Source organism: Impatiens glandulifera, chromosome 3 (genome assembly GCF_907164915.1).
Source record: "Impatiens glandulifera chromosome 3, dImpGla2.1, whole genome shotgun sequence".
Lineage (NCBI taxonomy): Eukaryota > Viridiplantae > Streptophyta > Magnoliopsida > Ericales > Balsaminaceae > Impatiens > Impatiens glandulifera.
Genome location: NC_061864.1, coordinates 24,260,246 through 24,284,845, shown reverse-complemented (window position 1 = coordinate 24,284,845; position 24,600 = coordinate 24,260,246). Strand labels below are relative to the sequence as shown.

Genomic DNA, 24,600 nt, shown 5'->3' with positions numbered 1-24,600 from the left:
TCGAAAATACATAAACATTCTTGATATCAATTGTGCCATGTGTTCAGGAGTTGAGAAAAGCATAAACTATTTATTTGGGGAATGTTCTTTTGTAATACAAATCTAGAGGGGGTATGCTACAAACATAAACATTATCAACTTTCTAGGAACATGGGAAGAAATTCAAGAATATTTACTCTTTAGAATATTATGTAGACATTATTTCGACACAGTTTCATTGATTTTCTCTACTTAATCCTTCATCGTTATATTTAGAGTCATCCTAAAAAAAAATTAAATAATTGTTGGATCTTCTTCATTATAATTTTAGTTTTGTAAAATTTTCATATTATTTAATATCTATATTTTAGTTTAGTTGTTTTAATTTTATAAATAATATTTTTTTTAAACTTATATATAACTCCTTATTTAAATTAATGATAATTATTTTTTAAAATATATATTTTATATATTATATATTAGAATTAGATATATTTGTCCGAATATTAAAAGTTTCTTCTTGTTTTTTCTATTTAATTCATTCAACATAATCATTTGAACATCCTCTCATTTTCATCAATTTTTGATTTTCAAAATTTTAAATTCTTGATATACTTAATCATATAAACAACAATTCTATATTTTATATCTGAATCTCAATAGATTAATATAGAGATAACTATGATAACATTTCTTAAATTCTTTAGTCATAAATAGATTCTTTAATCACAATCTTTAATTATAACCATAATCTTCAATCACTATGTCCATAAATTGAGATAAATAAACTAAGAAGAATCATACATGAATTCATTGAAGTGAAATTTGATGAAGATTTTTTATTTTTGCATAGGCTTTTCCAATTCTATAATCGATTTTAATCATTTTTATTTCTAATGATAAAGGTTATAAGAAATGAAAATATCGTCTATGAATTGGAATCATAATTTTATTTATAGTGGCCCTAATTTATTATTTAGGTAATCATACATAACAAATAAGTATCTGATTTCTACACATAATAAAATGTTAGAATCGACTACAACAATAGAAGGGGGTTGAATATTGTTGTGCTAATATTTACTTTCAATACGATTTTAATCTTGTTAAGGACTTAAAATATATTTCTATTCTTCAACAAATTGTAGCAAGCTCTTGAACGAATTCAAGTGCGAAAAATGGTTAAGAGATTTGAAGCGACATATATACGACTGTAAGAAACAATAATGAAATAACACAGGATTTTATGGATGTTCGGAGATAAAACTCCTACGTCACCCTTTCTTCTGTTTCCTGAAAGATTCCAATAGAAGATTTTGATTTGTATAGCATCTACACAAACCCAGTCAAAGCTCAAATCTTAACAGTTGCATGTTCTGAACTCATAGATATCACTATGTTGAACAGATAACGTTCTGTTCAACTTACAACACTGAAAATACAATCAGGTAGTACATTAAATTATCTTTCATCTTAGTGTAATGAAATACAGAGTGAACTTGAGAGAGTAATCAAAGAGCTAAGCAATTCGAGCGTAAAGTTGACCGAGAGAGTTCGTCATTGTACTCTGGCTTCTTTTTATATTTGAGGTGTAGCAACGATCAAATATGATTCGTGGATACATGTCATCTTTCTAATAGTTGTACACCATGTGTACAGGATAGTACGCAAAAATAATATCCGTTGGATTGTGGCGTACGAGATAGTAGTGCGCGGAATATTCGGTAGAATGTGGTATACTAAATAGTACTGCACGGACTAGTGGAATAATCGTGTACGTGACAGATGTATATTTTGGCGTCTTAAACTGATGTGGTAGTATTTAGCGCAACACAGTTGTTAAAGCAACACTACTATTGGCTACTTCAGACTACTGCTGAAGAAAAACTACTATTAGCGCTTTTTCAGACTGTTGCTGAAGTAAGGCTACTGCTAGCGGTTTTTCAGGCTACTACTGAAGCAAGGCTACTGATAGCGCTTCTTCAGGCTGCTGCTGAAGCAAGGCTGTTGTCAGCGCTACTTAAGGTTGCTGCTAGCGCTACTTTAGACTGCTGCAAGCGCAAGGCTGTTGCCAGCGCTTCTTCAGACTGCTGTTAAGGCAAGGTTGTTGTCAGCGCTTCTTCAGACTGCTACTGAAGTAAGGCTGCTATCAGCGCTTCTTCAAGTTGTTGTTGAAGCAAGGCTGCTGTCAGCGCATCTTCAGGTTGTTGTTGACAAGGCTACTGCCAGAGCTTCTTGAGACTGATGCTGAAGCAAGGCTACTATCAGCGCATCTTCAAGTTATTGACGTTGACTCTAATGTTGGCAACCCTACTGCCAATGTCTCTTCATCTTTGCTGTCAGCGCCTTATCAGCTCTACCCACGCATTAAACATTTGCAGAAATTAGTTTTATTCAATTATCAACGCATCATCAGAACTACGTCGTATTAATTTTTATTATCTTATGTTCATTTTAATCAATTAAATTGTTTTTCTTAATTTAACTTAATTAATGATTTCCCTTTTAATTTTAATTCCCCATTTTTCTTTCTTTAACTTAATCTAACAATTTCTCCATTTTTGATAATGTTAAAACTAAGTTATAAGAGTAGAGAATTAAAAAATAAATTATATATATATGAACATAAGAGCAAAAATTTAAAGATAGATTCCCCCTCCCCTTTTAGTTCTTCGTAGCTTGAGCCTTCAGCTGGCTTCCTTGTTCTGCTACCTTCCTCCTTGTCTAGGCTTCCCCTTAGAAGATTCCTAGATTCTCCCCATTTTAATTCTTCTTATTAAACGGCTTTTTGTCATCCCTCTTAGACTTTCTACAGTCAGCCTTGAAATGACCTGGTTTGTCACAGTTAAAACATTTTAAGTTAGCATTGGAATCATTCTATGAGCTATTTCTATTAGAATTCGAGTTGGAATGATTCTTCCTAATGAATTTGTCAACCTTCTTGACGAAGAGTGACATAGCGTCGTCGCAGATCTGTTCAGCAGACTTTGCAACGCTCGTAACAAGTGGCTCTTCAACAATCACCAGCGCTTTTGTTGAGATGGATGTGGATGGCTCATCTTCATTCATTGAGTTTATTTCAAACTCATAGGCTTTCAGATCGGCGAACAAATCATGTAGCTCAAGCTTGTTGAGATCTTTGGATTCCCGTATTGCCATCGTCTTGATGTCCCATTCTCTAGGCAAGGCTCTCATAACTTTAATAGCAACCTCTTTGTTGCTATAAGTTTTTCCTAGAGTTGAGAGTTCAATGACTATGCTACTGAATCTTTCGTCGAATTCAGTCATTGTCTCTTTAGGACGCATTTTGATGCTGCCAAACTTCTATGTGGCAACCATAAGCTTATTTTCTTTGGTTTAGTCGTTGCCTTCATAGAGTTGAGTCAGCTTCTCCCAAATCTCTTTGGCAGTAGAACATGACTTGATCTTGTTGAACATGTTTTTGTCAAGTGTCTTATAGAGAATGTCTTTGGACATATTATCGAGGTTGACCTTCCTATTATCTTCAGCAGTCTACTAATATCTTGGATTCTCCTTCATCTCAAGAGCACCATCAGTTTAATTTGTAGTTATGCTAACCTTCAGGATTTTAATTGGACCATCAATGATGACATACCACATATCATCATCTTGAGCAGCCAAATTATCTTGCATTCTGATCCTCCAGTCATCATAATCTTCCTTCAAGAAATTATGGATTTTGTTTAGGACATGAATCAGTTATCTGCAGATGCTTAAGAATAGAAAACTTTGCTCTGATACCACTTGTTATGATCGACTACAACAATAGAAGGAGGTTGAATATTGTTGTGTTAATCTTTACTTTCAATGCGATTTTAATCATGTTAAAGACTTATAATCTATTTATATTCTTCAATAAATTGTAGAAAGCTTTTGAACGAATTCAAGTGCGAAAAATGCTTGCGGGATTTGAAACGACAGATATACGACTGTAAAAAGCAGTAATGAAATAACACAAGATTTTATGGATGTTCGGATAAAACTTCTACGTCACCCTTCTTCTGTTTCCAGAAGAATTCCACTAGAAGACTTTGATTTGTATAGCCTCTACACAAACCCAGTCAGTGCTTAAGTCTTAACAGCTGCCTGTTCTGAACTCCTAGCTATTACTATGTTGAACAGACAACGTTCTGTTCAACTTACAACACTGAAAATATAATTAGGTAGTACAATAAATTATCTCTTAGCTTAGCGTAATAAAATACAAAATGAACTTGAGAGAGAGTAATTAAAAAGCTAAGCAATTCGAGTGTAAAGTTGACCAAGAGAGTTCGTCGTTGTACTCTGGCTGCTTTTTATATTTGAGGCGTAGCAACGGTCGAATATGATTCGTGGATACGTGTCAGTTTTATGATGGTTGTACGCTAGGTGTATGGGATAGTACATAAGAATAATATCCGTTGGATCGTGACTTACAGGATGGTAGTGTGCGGAATATTCGGTAGAACATGGTGTATTTGATAGTACGACGTTATCTAGTGGAATAATTGTGTACGTGGAAGATGTACATTTTGGCGTCTTAAGTTAATGTGGAAGTCTACTGTTAGCGCAACACAATTGTTGACGCAACTTTGTTGTTGGCTACTCTAAACTACTACTAAAGCAAGGTTGTTGCTAGTGCTTCTTCATACTGCTGCTGAAGCAAGGCTGCTGCTAGCGCTTCTTCGGGCTGTTTCTGAAGCAAGGCTATTACTAGTGCTTCTTCAGGCTGTTGCTGAAGCAAAGTTGGTGTCAGCATTTCTTCAGACTGCTGCTAGTGCAAGGCTGTTGTCAGCGCTTCTTCAGACTGTTGCTGAGGCAAAGCTGTTGTCAGCGCTTCTTCAGGCTGCTGCTGAAGCAAGGATGTTGTCAGCGCATCTTCAGGCTGCTGTTGACAAGGCTATTGTCAGCGCTTCTTCAGACTATTGTCAGCGCTTCTTCAGGCTATTGTCAGCGCTTCTTCAAACTGCTGACGTTGACTCTTCTGTTGGAAACCCTGCTTCCAACGCTTCTTCAACTTTACTGACGTCAACTTTGTTGTCAGCGCCTTATCAACTCTACATGCGCATTAAACATTTGCAAAACTTAGTTTTATTCAATTATCAACGCATCATCAGAACTACGTCGTATTGATTTTTATTATTATAAGTTCATTTTAATCAATTAAATCGTTTTTCTTAATTTAACTTAATTAATGATTTTCCTTTTAATCTTAATTCCCCATTTTTCTTTCTTTAATTTAATCTAACATAAAATAAAATAAATGTACCATATCAATAAACTCAATAACTTTTTTAGCATTGGAGGTAGGGGTGAGCAAACGGGTAAACCCAACCCGTATTACCCAACCCATATTCAACCCAAATTAAATTTACCCAACCCATAATTCAACCCATATTATTTACTAATATGGGTTGGGTATGGGTTGGGTTGGGTATGGGTTGGGTAACCCAAATTATTTTATTTTTATTTTTTATTTAACATGTATTTGACTCATTTAACACATTTTTATTCGTTTAACACGTTTTTCATGTTTTTGACAATTTTAACACGTTTTTCATACATTTAACACGTTTTTGACACGTTTAACACGTTTTTGGCACGTTTAACACTTTTGATACGTTGAACACGTTTTTCATGTTTTTGGCATGTTTAACACGTTTTTGACACATTTAACACGTTTTTGACACGTTTGACACGTTTTTTCACGTTTTCGACACATTTAACACATTTTGACACATTTTGGCATGGTTAACACGTTTTCACACGTTTAACATATTTTTCACATTTTTGACACGTTTTTGGCACGTTTTGACACGTTTAACACGTTTTCCACGTATTTGACACGTTTAACACGTTTTCACACGTTTAATACGTTTTTCACATTAATGACACGTTTCACACGTTTTTCACATTTTTGGCACGTTTAACACGTTTTCCACATTTTGAGACGTTTAACACGTTTTTCACGTTTCTCATGTTTTTGGCATGTTTAACACGTTTTTAACATGTTTAACACGTTTTTGACATGTTTGACACGTTCGACACGTTTTTGACACGTTTTGACACGTTTAACACGTTTTCGACACGTTTAATACGTTTTTCTTATTATTGACACGTTTCACACATTTTTCACATTTTTGGCACGTTTAACACGTTTTGACACGTTTTGAGACGTTTCACATGTTTTTTTACACGTTTTTCACGTTTTCGACACGTTTAATACGTTTTTGTCACGTTTAATACGTTTTTCACACATTCAACACGTTTAACACATTTGACACGTTGGACACTATTTTCATGTTTTGACATGTTTAACACGTTTTTAACATGTTTGACACATTTTTCACGATTATGACATATTTAACACATTTTGACACATTTTTCACGTTTTTGGCACGTTTAACACGTTTTGACATGTTTAACATGTTTTTCACGTTTTTCACATTATTAACACGTTTAACACGTTTGTAACATATTTAACACGTTTGTAACATGTTTAACATGTTTTTACACGTTTTTCACGTTTTTGGCACGTTTAACACGTTTTGACACATATTCCACTTTTTTGGCACGTTTAACACGTTTTCCTCATTTTTGGCACATTTTGATACGTTTAACACGTTTTTGAATTGTTTAATATGTTTTTCACATTTTTGACACGTTTAATACGTTTTCACACGTTTAATGTCAAACGTGTGAAAAACATATTAAACGTGTCAAAAATACCAAAAACGTGTTAAACGTGACAAAACGTGTTACAATTTATCAAAACGTGTTAACGTGCAAAATAATATGCTAAACATGTCAAAAATATGTTAAATGTGTAAAACGTGTTAAAATGTCAAAAACGTGTTAAACGTGCCAAAAACGTGAAAAATATGTTAAACATGTTACAAACGTATTAAACATGTTACAAACATTTTAACGTGTTAAGAATGTGAAAAACATGTTAAACATGTCAAAAACGTATTAAACGTACCAAAATGTGAAAAACGTGTTAATGTGTGAAAAACGTGTCAAATATGTTAAAAACGTGTTTAACATGCCAAAAACGTGAAAAACATATTAAATGTGTGAAACACATCTTAAACGTGTGAAAATGTGTTAAACATATCAAAAACGTGTTAGAATGTTAAAAACGTGTTAAACGTGCCAAAAACGTGAAAAACGTGTTAACGTGTTAGTTATGTTAAAAACGTGTTAAACGTGCCAAAAACGTAAAAAAACGTGTTTAATTTGTCAAAAACGTGTTAAACGTATTAAACATGTCAAAAACGTGTTAAACATGACAAAAACGTGTTATTAGTATGAAAACGTGTTAAACATGTCAAAAATTTGTTAAACGTGCCAAAAATATAAAAACGTGTTAAACGTGTGAAAAACATGTTTTAAGTGTGAAAACGTGATAAAAATATTAAAAACGTGTTAAACGTGTGAAAAACGTGTTAAACATATAAAAAACGTGTTAAAATATCAAAAACGTGGTAAATGTGCCAAAAACGTGAAAATCGTGTTAAACTTATCAAAAACGTGTTAAATATGTTTAAAACGTGTTAAACGTGTCAAAAACGTGAAAATCGTGTTAAACTTATCAAAAACGTGTTAACGTGTTAAATATGTTAAAAACGTGTTAAACGTGCAAAAACGTAAAAAACGTGTTAAACTTGTCAAAAACGTGTTAAACGTATTAAACATGTCAAAAACGTGTTCAACGTGACAAAAACGTGAAAAACGTGTTATTAGTGTGAAAATGTGTTAAACATGTCAAAAACGTGTCAAAAACGTGTCAAAAACGTGAAACACATGTCAAAAACGTGAAAACGTATTAAACGTGTCAAAAACGTAAAAACGTGTCAAAATGTGAAAATGTGTGAAAAACGTATTAAACGTATGAAAAACGTGTTAAACGTGTGAAAAACGTGTAAAAAACGTGTTAAACATGTGAAAAACGTGTTAAACATGTGAAAAACATGTTATAAGTGAAACGTGTTAAAAATATTAAAAACGTGTTAAATGTGTGCAAAACGTGTTAAACGTATGAAAAATATGTTAAACATGTCAAAAACGTGTTCGACTTAAAGTTGGAAGATGATTAGTTTATATTGGATTAATAATAGAGAATTGAACTAAATTTATATAATTTGGGTAATTTGGGTAACCCTAACCCAACCCAAATTAAACTCAACCCATACTCAACCCAACCCATACTCAACCCAACCCATACTCAACCCAACCCATATTAACCAACCCAAATTAATATTTTGGGTTTGGGTTAGGGTTGGATTTGAGTAAACCCATATTATGCTCACCCCTAATTGGAGGATGTATTGTTTCTCTTTTCACTACTTAGATTTGAGTTGGTATTGTGTTTTGTTCAGTACGAAAATCTATTTAGTCGGATCGGATTTTTTGTCTCGTATTTTTTTAATCAGAATTATACTCGGATTTTTTGTAATCAGAATTATACTCGGATTTTTTGTCTCGAATTTTTTTTTTGTAAATTTTAATATTTATAAATATTTATTATTTAACCTTCGATATATTTTATTATTTGTAAATTAATATTTTATTTGTAACTTTTTATTTGATTTATTGAAAATTAATTTCTTATAAATAAATAATAACTTTTTTAATAGATCACTTTATTAATTGGATTATAAATAAATGTTAACTTGAACAACTATTTTCATATATTAATTCAATAAATTTAACATGAAGGTTTAACTCGTATAGAACCATGTCATGGTCGATATTTTCGACCGAAAGGGTTTGATCACTAGTTTTCCTCATGAAAAACTAATATTGTGATCGAGCTGGTGATGGCGTCCCGCCAAACAAAGCGAACAATTAGTTAGCAAGTCTGTCATGTTTCGAAGTAGAGGGCACACACCCTTATAGTAGCTTATTTTATCGTTTAACCTTTCTTACTTTCAAAATTATAGATAATTGGATCAAAGTAACTTTAAAATAAAAAAATATATCTAATAAAAAAAAACTTATTTTGATAAAGAAAATATCTTTTAACTTTCTAATCCAAAATAATTGGTGTCTTTAAACTTTTTGTTTTGATTAATGTCTTGATGTTTTGAAAATAACAAAATTGAAGTGGGTGATTTCTAAGGTTTTTATTTCAAAAGTTTTGAGAGCGTAAATCAAAACTAAAAAGTTGGGGACATAAATAAATTATGGGTTTTCTCTTATAAATATGTAGAAACCCTTGGCAGGCTATGATAGGTCTCTCATCAGCCACCACAACCTTCTCTTGTGGATCTTCTTCTAGCTACTTGTTATATCTTTCTCACACTTAGCACATGACTTGTGTCAATATTGAGCTCCATCGATCTATTTATGGTGCCATGAAATTAAGGTAAACATGGGCTTTGATCTATTGCTTGTTGACAGAAGATAGAGAGCACAGATGATTGTATGCAAAAAAGAGTGCATTTCTCTCCTTTGTGCTCTCTATGCTTCTGCCATCACATTAACTACAACCCTCAATATTACTTCTTCCATCAATAGTTTTCTGCATTTTGGTTAATTTCATCATGTTAAATTAAAAAAAAAAATCAACTTTTTAGTGACTCATTTGTTTTTGTTTAGAAGGATAAAAATTGAATCATTTTTGTTATGTATCTTCTGGGTAGAGATTGATTTCTATAGTCCAGCCGGACAAAATAAAATGGGTGCAATAATTACAAGTTTCTTTGGTTAATTTTTCTAAATTTGTTTTATTGTTTCGCAATAATTCATGTGATATTTGTGTATTGTGGAACAATGAGATGTTAGAATTAGTTATTCCTTTAAAAAGAAGGAGAAAAGAACTACCAAATTCAAGGGACAAAGAACTTGAAGGATGAGTAGAAGATTTCGAATGAGATTGTAAACGAAAGGAACCATGGAACACTCGGTGATCTTGTTAAGGGTTGAGGTAGACCTTGGCATTTTAGTTTAAAAATATTGATTTGAAGAATTAGTTCTAATCAACTTCTCTTTTGATTGATTTTTGCTTGAAAACTTTTCTGATTTCTTTATGATTTAAAAAAAATAGTGTGAGATTTGTTTTATATTTATTTTTAGGGCAAATTACCTGGGTGGCCCTCGAACTATCTTGATCGCTCACTTTTGGCCCTTAAATTAATTTTTGAAACAAATCGCCCCTTCAACTTTTATAAAGGTCACCAGTGGCCCTTCCGTCAACTTTTTAGTTAAACTTAACGGTTTAAGTTTAAAATATTATTTTTTTTATATATTATCTTTAAACTTATATTTTATATTTATATATATAATTATTAAATCGCTTATATATAATATTATATAATTATTAAATCTTTTATATAATAAATAAATAATATATATTATTTATTTTTATCTATATATATATATAATTTATATATATTATTTTTAACTAATTTATATATAATATTTATATAATATATATTTTAAAAAATAATTTAAATATTAAAATAATACTACTCAAATACTTTTTAACACTTAAATTATTTTAAAAAATATATATTATATAAATATTATATATAAATTAGTTAAAAATAATATATATATATAAATAATATATATATTGATAAAAATAAATAATATATATTATTTATTTATTATATAAAAGATTTAATAATTATATAAAATTTAATAATAATATATATATATATAAGCGATTTAATAATTATATATATATAAATATAAAATATAAGTTTAAAGATAATATATATAAAAATAATATTTTAAACTTAAACCGTTAAGTTTAACTAAAATGTTGACGGAAGGGCCACTAGTTATCTTTATAAAAGTTGAAGGGGCGATTTGTTTCAAAAATTAATTTGAGGGCCAAAAGTGAGCGATCGAGATAGTTCGAGGGCCGCCCAGGTAATTTACCCTTATTTTTATCACATATTAAAACAAAATAATGACACTAAACACATTTTATTATCCTCAAGAATCCTAAAGTGATAATATTTTTGTTTGGTTAGATAATGCCAATTTTCACATTTTAACAGTTTTAATGGAGTTTTATTATGAAAAAAAATAATATATAAATTTTGGAAGCGATAAATAAATAAGAAAAATAGAAGTCTACAAATAAAATCTAAATTAATAAAAACAAAGTGTTGCTATTTTACTCATTTTAGTATATATGTTTGAGATTTTGATATATATATATATATATATATATATATATATATTTTGCTTCACTCATGAACTTGTAATAATTCTAATCATAACTTTGCTTGCGATGATCAGACTATATTGGCTCATATAAAGTGCCAGATTTAATAATAATAAAAAAGTATCATTTTTTTTGAAAAAAAAAAATATAAAAGAGAGAGAATAATATATAAAAAAAATGTAATTGCCTGTATTTGTTGAGAATACAAATTTCATGGGGAGTTAGTTTATCATTGGTGATAATATATATATATAACTTTTTTTTTTGTGTGTGATTAGTGTTTCTTTTTAAGGTAGTCAACCATCCTTTAAAGCTAGGTAGTTTGATTCTTGTATTGTTGACTAAAATTCATTTTTCAATAAGTCTCAATTCTGCTCAATTAGACTATTTGAGCAAATATTGTAATTTGGAATGAAAAAAAATGTTGATTACATGATCAAAATTTTAATGAACACATACAAGTTCTCAATTGTGGTCTTCATAGCATTGTGTAGTTTTTTTTTAGAAAATTAGACTATAATGAGATTTTTTAAAATTAGTATTTTGTCATATCATCATCACCACAAATTGATTTTATTTTCATTTGATAGAAAAGATTGATTGAATTTAGATTTTAAACATTTTTTTTTAACAAATAATACATGAAAAAAAGTTAGTTTTTTTTATAAGTTTTTAGAAAAAATATTGATTAATTTTTTTCTAACAACCATGTGATTAGTTTTGATTTTTTATAAAAAAGATTTTGACATAAAATAAACTAATAATATCCTTAAAAATATACAAAATCCCCATATTTTGTTTTTTTTTATCCCATATATACCATTATTTGTGCATTTGTTATACTTCTTAGCTTTTAATATCCAAGTGTAAGTGTGACTATTTTTTCTTTCAATTTATTATAGAGATTTGCTTAAAACTTATCTCAATTAGAGAGCAATAATGAAAACCCACAAATTCATGAGTATACAAATTGAAACTTGAACTTCTCAATGATCATCAAAGTCATAAGAAAATAAAAATAAAAATCTAGAAATAGTACATGGGTTGGGAGATCTTGACCAAAGTACTGAATCAGAGATGGAGGTTAATGTGTCACTTTATGATTAGTTGGGGGACCATAACCAAGATATTTCATCTGCTTAGTATTTATAACTTGTGGCTGGGATTGGAACGACTCTAACTCCACTTTTGTGCATTTCATAATTCTATGGGCGGTATCTTTTTAGTTTACCAAATAATAAAAATTGCCATATTTTTATTTAATATTTTTTTTAAATGAGACGTTTTTAATTAAGACATTTAAAATTTTGGAATTTATTTTTTAAAGTTTACGATTATAAGGTAGACTAACCATTTTTGTTTAATATTTTAAACTAGTTAGAGTATTTTACCATTTCAAATTTATTTAAATTTGGTATGTTTCTATATAATTTAAGGAAATAATGTAAATTTATATTTATAAATTTTAAAAAATAAATAATTATTTAAATAAATGAACCTACACAATTGACTTGTAAGTATAATTTTTTTTAGTGTAATTTATTTATTATTGTTTTCTTAGATTAATTTAATATATAATTTTATATATATATCTTTAATTAAATTTTTACGATTTTAAATAAATTTTCAATTTTACAAGTTTAAAAATAGATCAACAATTTTAAATAAATTCTAAATTTCTACTATTTTCATCTATGATAAGGAACTCATACTGATTAAACCAAAACAAATAAATACAAACATAAATTACTTTACGTTCTAGATCTCCAAGCCATCTTTATCTACTTTAATGTTATTTGGGGCGGATCTGTAAAAGATTTGGATGGGGCTAAGCCCCAAAAAATAAAAAATAAAAATACGATATAAATGTGACAATATCTTCTAATTTTTTAAAATTTAAATAATTCACAGTTAATTTATTTAATTAATAAAAAATGATAAAATTTATCTTTATTAACTCGTTTTATTTATAAAAAATTTGCGTTAATCTTTTAAGTCTACCATAAAAAATTTTAAAGCAATTCCTTCTCTGAATCCTAAATTCGTTTCTGATCAGATGTCTTGAAAATTCTTGCTTCATCACACTAGTTACTATATATATTTTTAGACGAATACCAAAATGCAGCCTATAGTTTGGTCGATTGAGCATTGAATATGAATATCAAGTTTTGCCTTGTATCTATAATAGCTCTAATGAACTCGGGTAAAATTAGAATTGTTTATTTTGTGGTAAAAAATAGTTTTTATAAAATCAAAGCAAATATGGGTTTTGTGACTAATGGGATGGCACTACTTGATGGAAGATGTAATTAAAAGCTTCAAATTAGAGACAATGAGAATATTTCCTAACCTACCAAATTGAACCTTTGGAAAATAATTGAATGACAACAACAATAATAAGATTTACATTACATATTTGATAACTGAATCATTAACTAACATGGGTTTGTCAGCAAATTATTCATTTATTTTGACTGTTTTTTAATTAATCATTTTTATGCTGACTAATAATTAAATTGAATTGTAATTTATACAAGCTTAGATTGTGAGGCTAAAATGTTTTGCATTTGTCAATAAATAAATAGATCTCTAATTGCATATTATTTCCTCATCATAAGCTCTAATTATATGACCAATATTTACATGTTTACAAAGATAATCATTTTGTGTTTATCAAATCATATCCTACATTTTATTTCAGAAGTTCCACAATTAAAAAAAATAAAATAGCACCGATAAATCCTTAAACAATGTGACAAAATTATTGCTCACTCGATAGTTACTTCTCATTTTGTCTTCTACCCCCAAAAAGAGAGGCGAGAACACCACCATTTTCTAGTGAACCCGCAATCAAAATGAATTAATTTGAGCAATATTGAAAACATAACTCTCAATTTGATGTGACGTTTTGTTTGATAATATAATCTAAATCTCTTTGTTTTTTCTTCTTTAAACCAAAAGTTATTGTCAAAACAAAAACAAAATTGTCTACATATATATGTATAAAAATATATCTTTGGGGTTAGTTGTGCAAATTGGCTTATTTTCTATGAATACATGTTAAACTGCAACATGAGAAGCCCAAACTTTGTCTCCCAGACAAGATCATAATTTCAATTTCAAAGTCAACTTAATTTAGAAACCAGACAAATAATATAATATATTAAAGATACAGTACAGAAAACATATCAAAACAAATAAAATATATCTGTCATGATTATATGATGCATATGGTTATGAAGCAGTTTGCCACCCTCATGCATCAAATCATTTCACATTAATCACTATTTTAGTATCATCAAAACCCTTTATAAACATTAAACACAATCTCAGTGATAAGAGAAAACCAAACCCATCAAAGATCTAAGTGAGAAGATTTTAAAAGAAAAAAAAAATGGCAAAAGAACAGAAAGGAGAAAAGATGAAGCTTCTATTTGCATTGCTTGTCTTGCAATTATGCTTTGCTGGTTTCCATATTGTTTCAAGAGTTGCACTTAATATTGGTGTTAGCAAAATTGTCTACCCAATTTATAGAAATATTATTGCCTTAATCATGCTATGCCCTTTTGCTTATTTCTTGGAAAAGTAAGTTTTTTTTTTTTTTTTTTGAAAAAAACCCATTGTTTGAAACTCTAATAATGTTGTATTTTTTATTTCAGAAAAGAGAGACCCCCTCTTACTTTCTCTCTTCTCCTCCAATTTTTCTTCTTGGGTTTAATTGGGTAAGTGAAAATATGTCACTAATACTCAAATGGCTTGTCTTTTTCTTATTGAATTTTAATTATTTTTGGTCTTTTAGGATTACTGCAAACCAAGTGTTTTACATCTTGGGATTGTATTATGCAAATGCAACAATTGCATCTGCTATCCAAAACTTAGTCCCAGCAATTACATTTGTAATGGCTTCAGCTATGAGGTAAAATTTCTCATACTTCCTTACTTTTATTCAAATGATCTAACCAATTATGCATTATGGTCAGGTTGGAGCAAGTTAATCTAAGAAGGAGAGAAGGATTGGCTAAAATATTGGGTACAATTGTAAGTGTAGGAGGAGCCACAGTCATTACATTATACAAAGGCCCTCCTCTTCATCTCGATCATCATCATGATCAAGGGCAGGCGCCATTAATGGACGAAGTACAAAGCTGGACATGGGGATGTGTTTACCTACTTTGTCACTGCTTGTCGTGGGCGGGTTGGTTTGTATTCCAGGTTAGTATTCAATGAAATTTTGTTTGCCATTAGTTTGAAAAACGGCTAAAGTTTCTGAATGTTTTTTGCAGGCTCCGGTTTTGAAGAAGTATCCAGCAAAGCTTTCGCTAACATCGTTTACTCTCTTTTTTGGATTGATGCAATTGTTGGTAATTGCATCCTTCACTGAGAGAGATCCTCAGCATTGGATAATTATATCAGGAGAAGAAGTCTTCACAATCTTATATGGAGTAATGATCTTTATACACCCATCTCCACTTACAGATTATAATCACTTTTATAACTAGATCTGGATCCAACCATACATAAAGAGCAATTCTATCGCTCGTGCCTTCTTTTAGGCGTATTTGGATTTGACCCAGAAGAGCAATTCTATTCCAAACAGAATAGCGTTTTAAAATGAAGTTTTTATGATTCTCTTTCAGGGAGTGGTGGCATCAGGGATAGTAATAGCTCTACAAACATGGTGTATACAGAAAGGAGGTCCAGTGTATGTTGCCATCTTTCAACCAGTGCAGACGGTTCTTGTTGCCATCATGGCTTTTGCAATCCTTGGAGATCAGTTGTATTCTGGAGGGTAATAATGATAATGCCATACATTTGCTGTAAATTAAGAAAGAAATGCCAAAAGAATAAACAGAGTGATCTGACTAACCACTGGCTTATTTTCGAGACAGGATTATTGGTGCGTTGATGATTACACTCGGTCTTTACTTTGTATTGTGGGGAAAGACCGAAGAGCAGAAGCAGGAAAGGCGAGATGAGGAAGAAGAAGAGACGCTAACAAAGCATCTTATCTTTCATGGAATTGAACAAGACAAAGAAGGTTCAGTCACAGTTTCAGACATGCCGTAAAATTTGTAGTGTACAGACTTGTTTGACTTGTTTGCTAACAGAACTTAAATGCTTTCTCATTTCATTTCTGTTTTATGGTACATCTTCGAAGAAAATATCCTGTTGAGATAAATTTCTCAGCATTTATAAAATGAAATGGAAACAATTCAATAACGTATTGACTGGTGTGGATACTGAGGAAATTATGTTTGATAACGTGGTTTATCTGAAGTTGGTTCGGTCTAAATATGCCTAAAAAAGGCACCCAAGGTTAACCGAAGGCTTGTGTAATTTTCGGTATACCTCAACTAACTACACATTTCATATGATCATATCAAACGTATTTTGATCTATGTTAAGAAAATCGATGGCAATTCCTTAACCAGATCCGAATCAAGATACAAATCTGTGTTTAAGTGGCTAACAACTTCTTATAAACTGAAACATGTTCTTTTTCTTAAGTCTACAACTAACTAGTCAAGATTAATTCCTAGATGAGAATTTTGTTTCTCAAATATATGAGAAGCAACCAAGGGCTCAATCCAAATCGTGTAGGAGTCACATGTGTACTATGGAGATTATTAACCTTGGTTCAACCTTTAGAAGAATCGATGATGTGGAATCCATCAACAGATAAGAGAAATTACATTTGAGATTCAAAAAAGCACGAAAAGAAAGGAATCTAAGCTCTTCAAGGAAAAACAAAGATTATCTAGAGGCATCAACTACTATGATGGGAGGAAAGGGTCAAAGTTGGATCATTTTCTTGTCGCAGAGAACATTGAGCTTCAAGTTGTTTTTTATAACCTAGATTTGGCAATTTTAGTGTTTTGTGGTTTTACTTTACTTTGAGATTTTTGTGTTTTCCAACCGATGTCATGACTCGTGTACTGTTATGGTTTGGAGGATTTCCCCCACTATCGATTCGACTTTCGCGTTGATTATCAAATATCAATGATCTCACTTTTAAAAAAGCATAGGAGAACCAACTCATATAGAAGATTTGAGTTCCAAATAACTATATTGTGACCAGCTCGTTAAGCAATAACCAGTTTTCTTTTTCCTATTTAATACTATATAACAGCTAGCCAGTTCTTGTGCATACTAACCTTAGGATGCTTCTTTAACAACTCAAGATCAAAGGAATTAGAAAGAAAGAAAAACTAGCAATCACTAATTAACCAGAAGAGTAAATAAATAAAGATACATACAAGGATAAATGTAATACATAGCATAAATCCCAATGAACCCATCAACCAAATATGAGAATCGTTTCAAACTAATCTAATGAATCAATAAATACTAACATTATAGGATCACACAAATACTTTTGAGTGGGAAAGATCAAGAAAACACTAATAAATCAATTCAGATTTGCCTCAAAAGTTTCTACATTCATTTGACACCAAATGTCCAACTAAAGTTTCACAAGAATGAAAACAAGTCGATATGAGAAGTGCAAATAATCAATTCAGGCAAACAATAAAAAATTACCTAACCGTGACAATATCGTCAATCTTCAAAATCATCCTCACGCATTCTGTTGCCAATGTGATTGCACTTGTGCTGACTAGCAGTGGCTGAACCACATTCTCCTCTAGGATATTCGTGATTTGCCCTTTCCTCACGTTAATTCCAGCATTGATCTCACCTTGAGCATGTCTGTTTCTAAGTTCAGTAACAATAGAAATTGGATTCAAACCAGCATTCTCAGATAATGTATAGGGGACAACTTCAAGTGCTTCTGCAAATGACCGCACACAAAAACTCTCCATACCCTTAAGAACCTTGGCCCATGCACCTAACTGCCTTGAAAGCTCAATCTCTGGGGCACCACCTCCGGCAATCAGAAACTTCTTATTAACTAAACACCTCACAACACACAAAGCATCGTGCAAGCTCCTCTCTGCTTCATCTAGAACAAGTTGATTTGAGCCACGGACAAGAACTGTTGCAGTCATCCCCATGTCTTTAATCCCAGTAATCTTTACAATCTTATTACCATCACCCAGTGAGGATTCCTCAACCAAATCAGCATAACCCATCTTTTCAGCACGGAAATGCTCAATATTGGCAATTGGCAAACAGTTCAATGTCTTGGTAATGAACTCAATGTCATCACGCTCGACATCCTTAATGACCAAAATCTTAGCTTTCGCAAGATAATGCAAAGACAGATCAGTCACTGCATCCCTCAGGATACTCTTCTGGATCAGCAGCACATTACACCCAGTCGCCTTGATCTTCTTGATCATGCTGAGGATATAGTTCCTCTCTTCTTTCAGAATCCTATCCATTTGAGAATAGTCAGAAACTACAATAGACTGTTCTATGTCAGTCTTAGGAGGAGATATCTGAAACTGAATTACAGCGATTTTTGCATTCTCAACTCGAGTCGGACCACCAGCAGCGTGACTAACCTTTTTGTCGAAAACCAAACCCTTAACAAGCTGAGTGTCGTCTACAGTCCCTCCCAGCTTCTTAACAATCTTAACATCTCTAAGATCCACGAGATCAGGTTTCGCAGGATCAACTACAGAGAGAACTGAATCCACAGCTAGAGGAGCGAGGAGAGTAGAATACTGACTAACAACCTTACTATTAAGCGAAGTGCTAGCAGATTTCACAAGAGAATCGCGATCAGAGAGCTCAACCGGGACGGCCATGGCAGTAAGGATCTCAACCGCCTTCACGGAGACCTTATGAAGGGAATCAGAGATAACAGTGGGGTGAATGCCGGTATTGAGAAGGACAAGACATTGCTTGAGAAGAGCACCAGCAATAACAACAACGGTGGTGGTCCCATCTCCAGCGACAATGTCCTGCGATTTGGAAAGCTCGACTAACATCTTGGCTGCTGGCTGAAGAACCTCCATTCTGTTGAGAATGGTGGCACCATCGTTGGTAATTATGACCTCACCGGAAGCCATGGAGATCATCTTGTCCATACCTTTGGGACCGAGGCTTGTTCGAACAGCATCAGCAACGGCACGGGCAGCGATGATGTTGGCTTGACGTATATCTTCTTTGCGCTTGTTGTCGACATAGCTCTCGGTCTTGGATGCACGAGGCGCTTGAACCGCTGCAGTTGCCATGAATGAAGAAGATCTAACGTCCTTGAAAGAGAAAGAGAAAGAGAAAGAGCGAGAAATGGACCTGAGATCAGGAAATTGCGTGTAAATCAAACAAAAAAACCCTACACTTTATAATGGAAGCGGGAATTATAGTTTGGGCTCGGCCCATTTTTTTGAATATTGTCATTACTAAAAAAAAATATATATATATATATATATTATATATATATATAAATATTTATAACTAATAAATTAGGTGATGTTATGTCCGATATTCGTGGATACCGATGGTTAGATTCAAGTATTTTAAATTAGGTTCGGGATTAAATATGGGTGATGAAAAAATAATAGATCAGATCTCGGGATAGAAAGGATATGAAACTCAAATCCAACCATGATATGGTTTATAGTAGTTTTTTATATAAAAAAATTATATATATGAAGCTAGTATAACCTAGATTCTCTATTACGGGAACACTTTCTGTTTATTTGGTCCCTCCCTCTCATTGAGAGGGGCAAAATAGTAATAATTTTTTTATAAATATTATCATTTTTTCCTCCATATGAGAGGAGAGCCGGGAGGGTTGCCTTAATAAAGGAACACAACTCGATAACACATAGCACAGATGATGACGTTTTAAATAAAAATCTCCTCTTCTAGTCTAGCGGCAATAAGAAGTTGATACTAATTCTAAATTCCTTAGGCGACAAGTTCTTGTCGGTTAATTGGTTAAGTGGATACTTAGTTCGTTGTTCCATTTTTAAAAAAAAAATTAAAAAAAAAAATTAATAGTAACTTTTATCCTTATAAACCAATCCAAGTAATAAATATTTGTTAGAATTAGTTATTCCATAAGCTCACCTTTTATTAGATTATAAAATAAGATAAGTTATTTGTTTGTTGTCAACATATTCTAAGTACCTTGAACTAATTGGCGTTGTTATGAAAACCATTTCGGTTATCAACTCGACTTTTTTTTTTGAGAAATTTCGGTTTTATCGGTCCAGTCGGTTGAAACACTTGTTATACCGGATTAATTTTCTTTTTTTAAAAGTAAATTTAAATATATTAGTGCATAAGTTATATGTATAATCATTTGGTTATACAAAAATAATAATTAAACTCAATAATTTATTAATTAAATTAATAACATTTCAAATATTTACATGACTTTATGACATCAAATCACAACAATAATTATAGAAACTAGCATTTAGCCCGTGCATTTGCACGAGTAATAATATAAAAAACCGTGAAAAAAATTACGGATAACATTTTTAATTTTATTTTTAACCGTTTTAAATTTATGGGTGGGTCAACACATAATCCGACCCAAGTATCCATTTACTCAACTTTATTATATATTAGTTAGTTAAAAAGTTGAACTTATATTAATATTAAAACGTCCCGCATTAATCAAATTTGGTGTTTGAATTTAATATATAAAGTCTTTGTAGCCTAGTTGGTTAAAGAGTTCAAGTTCGAAACATACCTCTAGCATTTTTAATTTTATTTTTAACCGTTTTAAATTTAAAAACGGGTAAACCCACAATCCGACCCAAGTATCCAAATTAACCACAGCTCTCGACCCGGCAATCCGGACACTTTAAAAATTAAGCATCATTATATATATATAGATTAGTTAGTTAAAAAGTTGAACTTATATTAATGTTAAAACGTCCCGCGTTTATCAAATTTGGTGTTGAATTTAAAATATAAAGTCTTTGTAGCCTAGTTGGTTAAAGAGTTGTACTTGTTTTGTTAGGTTGCAAGTTCGAAACATACCTCTAGCATTTTTAATTTTATTTTTAACCGTTTTAAATTTAAAAACGGGTAAACCCACAATCCGACCCAAGTATCCAAATTAACCACAGCTCTCGACCCGGCAATCCGGACATTTTAAAAATTAAGCATCATTATATATATATAGATTAGTTAGTTAAAAAGTTGAACTTATATTAATGTTAAAACGTCCTGCGTTTATCAAATTTGGTGTTGAATTTAAAATATAAAGTCTTTGTAGCCTAGTTGGTTAAAGAGTTGTATTTGTTTTGTTAGGTTGCAAGTTCGAAACATACCTCTAGCATTTTTAATTTTATTTTTAACCGTTTTAAATTTAAAAACTGGTAAACCCACAATCCGACCCAAGTATCCAAATTAACCACAGCTCTTGACCCGGCAATCCGGACACTTTAAAAATTAAGCATCATTATATATATATAGATTGTCCTAGGTAATAATACCAACCACAATAACGTGATATTTTATTATCCCTCTACATCAATTGTATGGAAAAAAAAAGAAAAAAAGAAGTGAAATGCAGATCGGATAAACGAAGAGAAAGAAATGCAGACGGATCTAGTGACGACAAGTTCGCCAGTTAATTGGTTAAATAGATAATTAATTTGTTTTCCCATTTATTTAAAAAAAAAATTAAAATAGAAATTTAATAATAACTTTTATCCTTATAAACAATCCAAGTAATATTTTATATTTTATCTATAATAAATATTTGTTAGAATTAATTATTCCATAAGCTCACCTTTTATTAGATTTGACTATTGATTTTTTAGATTATAAAATAAGATAAGTGATTTGTTTGTTGTTAACATATTCTAAGTACCTTGAACTAAATGGCGTTGTTATGAAAACCATTTCGGTTATCAATTCGACTTTTTTTTGAGGAATTTCGGTTTTATCGGTCCAATCGGTTGAAATACTTGTTATACCGGATTAATTTTCCTTTTTTTAAGTAAATTTAAATATATTAGTGCATAAATTATATATATAATCATTTGGTTATACAAAAATAATAATTAAACTCAATAATTTATTAATTAAATTAATAACATTTCAAATAATTACATGACTTTATGAGATCAAATCACAACAATAATTATAGAAATTGTCCTAGGCAATAATACCAACCACAATAATATTTTATTATCCCTCTACATGAATTGTATGGAAAAAAAGAAGAAAAAAAGAAGTGAAATGCAGATCGGGTAAACGAAGAGGAAGAAATGCAGACGGATCTAGTGACGACAAGTTCGCCGGTTAATTGGTTAAATGGATACTTAATTCGTTGTCCGATTTAAAAAAAAAAATTAAAATAGAAATTTAATAGTAACTTTTATCCTTATAAACCAATCCAAGTAATATTTTATATTTTATCTATAATAAATAGTTGTTAGAATTAATTATTCCATAGGCTCACCTTTTATTAGATTTGACTATTGATTTTTTAGATTATAAAATAAGATAAGTTATTTGTTTGTTGTTAACATATTTTAAGTACCTTGAACTAAATGGAACTAAATGGCGTTGTTATGAAAACCATTTCGGTTATCAACTCGACTTTTTTTTTTAGGAATTTTGGTTTTATCGGTCCAATCGGTTGAAACACTTGTTATACCGGATTAATTTTCTTTTTTTAAAAGTAAATTTAAATATATTAGTGCATAAATTATATGTATAATCATTTGGTTATACAAAAATAATAATTAAATTCAATAATTTATTAATTAAATTAATAACATTTTAAATAATTACATGACTTTATGACATCAAATCACAACAATAATTATAGAAATTGTCCTAGACAATAATACCAACCACAATAACGTGATATTTTATTATCCCTCTACATCCTCTACATCAATTGTATGAAAAAAAAAAAGAAGAAAAAAAAGAAGTGAAATGCAGATCCGGTAAACGAAGAGAAAGTAATGCAGACAGATCTAGTGACGACAAGTTCGCCGGTTAATTGGTTAAGTGGATACTTAATTCGTTGTCTCATTTAAAAAAAAAAATTAAAATAGAAATTTAATAGTAACTTTTATCCTTGTAAACCAATCCAAGAAATATTTTATATTTTATCTATAATAAATATTTTTTGTAATTAGTTATTTCATAAGCTCACCTTTTATTAGATTTGACTATTGATTTTTTAGATTATATAATAAAATAAGTTATTTGTTTGCTGTTAACATATTCTAAGTACCTTGAACTAAACGGCGTTGTTATGAAAATCGTTTCGGTCATCAACCCAACTTTTTTTAGCAATTTCGGTTTGACCACTGAATTAATTTTCCTTTTTTTAAAGTAAATTTAAATATATTGATACATAAATTATATATATATATAATCATTTACAAAAATAATTAAATACATTATAATTAAACTCAATAATTTATCAATTAAATTAATAACATTTCAAATAATTACATGACTTTATGACATCAAATTATAACAATAATTACAGAAGTTATCCTAGGCAATAATACCCACCACAATAGCGTCATATTTTATTATCCCTCCACAACAATTGTATGGAAAAAAATGAAATGGAGATCGGGTAAACGAAGAGAAAGAAATGCAGACGGATCTAATGGCGTGTTAAACAACAAAACTTATCATCCGTATCAACAACAGAAATTAACCACAAGAGTTAATTTATTTACAGTTATTTACTTGGGTATATCAAATGCCATTGATTAATGTATGTATATGTATTGATCATTATATTATGTATTTAATCATGTAAGTAATTCTATGTACTCATCAAGGAAAACAACCAAAACATATTTACAACTAAAACATATATTCTATCTATCTTTTCTTACTTTCTTTGTATCAGAGCATCTCTTGGACTACTCATTTCTTTTTTCGATCCTATGATTAATTCAAACAAAAATCAGTTGTTTCCTAACTTTCTTCAATCGATCTCTATTAAGCTTGATTAGCACAACTTTGTAATCTAGAAAAGTCAAGTTATACCAGTTCTTAAAGACAATCGCCTTTTCCGATTTGTTATTGAATCCCTCCCAGCCCCTTGTGCAACGATTACTTCTGTACAGAACGATGAAGCTGTTGTTGACGATGACGATGAGAAACCCACCATCGTTGCAAATCCTAAGTTTGAACCATGGGAGGTGAAAGATTAGCGAATCATAAGTTGGCTCCTCTCTACCTTATCAGATTCCATTCTTGCTCAAGTTGTTGGCAATGCATCTAAGACCTCTTCGCGTCTTTGGTCTACACTTGAAAGAATGTTCGCAACACAATCTAGAGCTCGTTTGGTTCAGTTGCGACTACAACTCCAGACTCAAAAGAAATGTTATAAATCAATGAATGAATACCTTCAATCTATAAAATCTATAGCAGATTCGCTTGCAGCAATTGGTGAGAGAGTTTCTGAAGTCGATTTGTTCACTCATACCTTGAGTGACCTTAGACCAGAATACGAGGCCTTAGTGGTTGCTATAACAACCCGTTTCGAACCGGTGAGTGTCGAGGAACTCACTGGACTTCTACTC

At 30.9% G+C, this 24,600-nt stretch overlaps 2 protein-coding genes across 2 annotated transcripts; one reads left to right on the top strand and one right to left on the bottom strand.

Moving 5' to 3' along the window:
- The first annotated feature begins 14,555 nt into the window (after positions 1-14,555).
- On the top strand, positions 14,556-16,228 carry LOC124930048 (WAT1-related protein At3g18200). Its single transcript, XM_047470416.1, has 7 exons — positions 14,556-14,746; positions 14,821-14,883; positions 14,961-15,077; positions 15,142-15,373; positions 15,445-15,603; positions 15,799-15,950; positions 16,051-16,228. Exons 1-7 carry the CDS (start codon positions 14,556-14,558, stop codon positions 16,226-16,228), a joined length of 1,092 nt encoding a protein of 363 aa, XP_047326372.1.
- A 1,323-nt stretch (positions 16,229-17,551) lies between these two features.
- Positions 17,552-19,353, bottom strand: LOC124930711 (T-complex protein 1 subunit delta-like). Its single transcript, XM_047471055.1, has one exon. The coding sequence runs from the start codon at positions 19,300-19,302 to the stop codon at positions 17,698-17,700; it is 1,605 nt and encodes a 534-aa protein (XP_047327011.1). The 5' UTR covers positions 19,303-19,353; the 3' UTR covers positions 17,552-17,697.
- Positions 19,354-24,600: the final 5,247 nt, after the last annotated feature.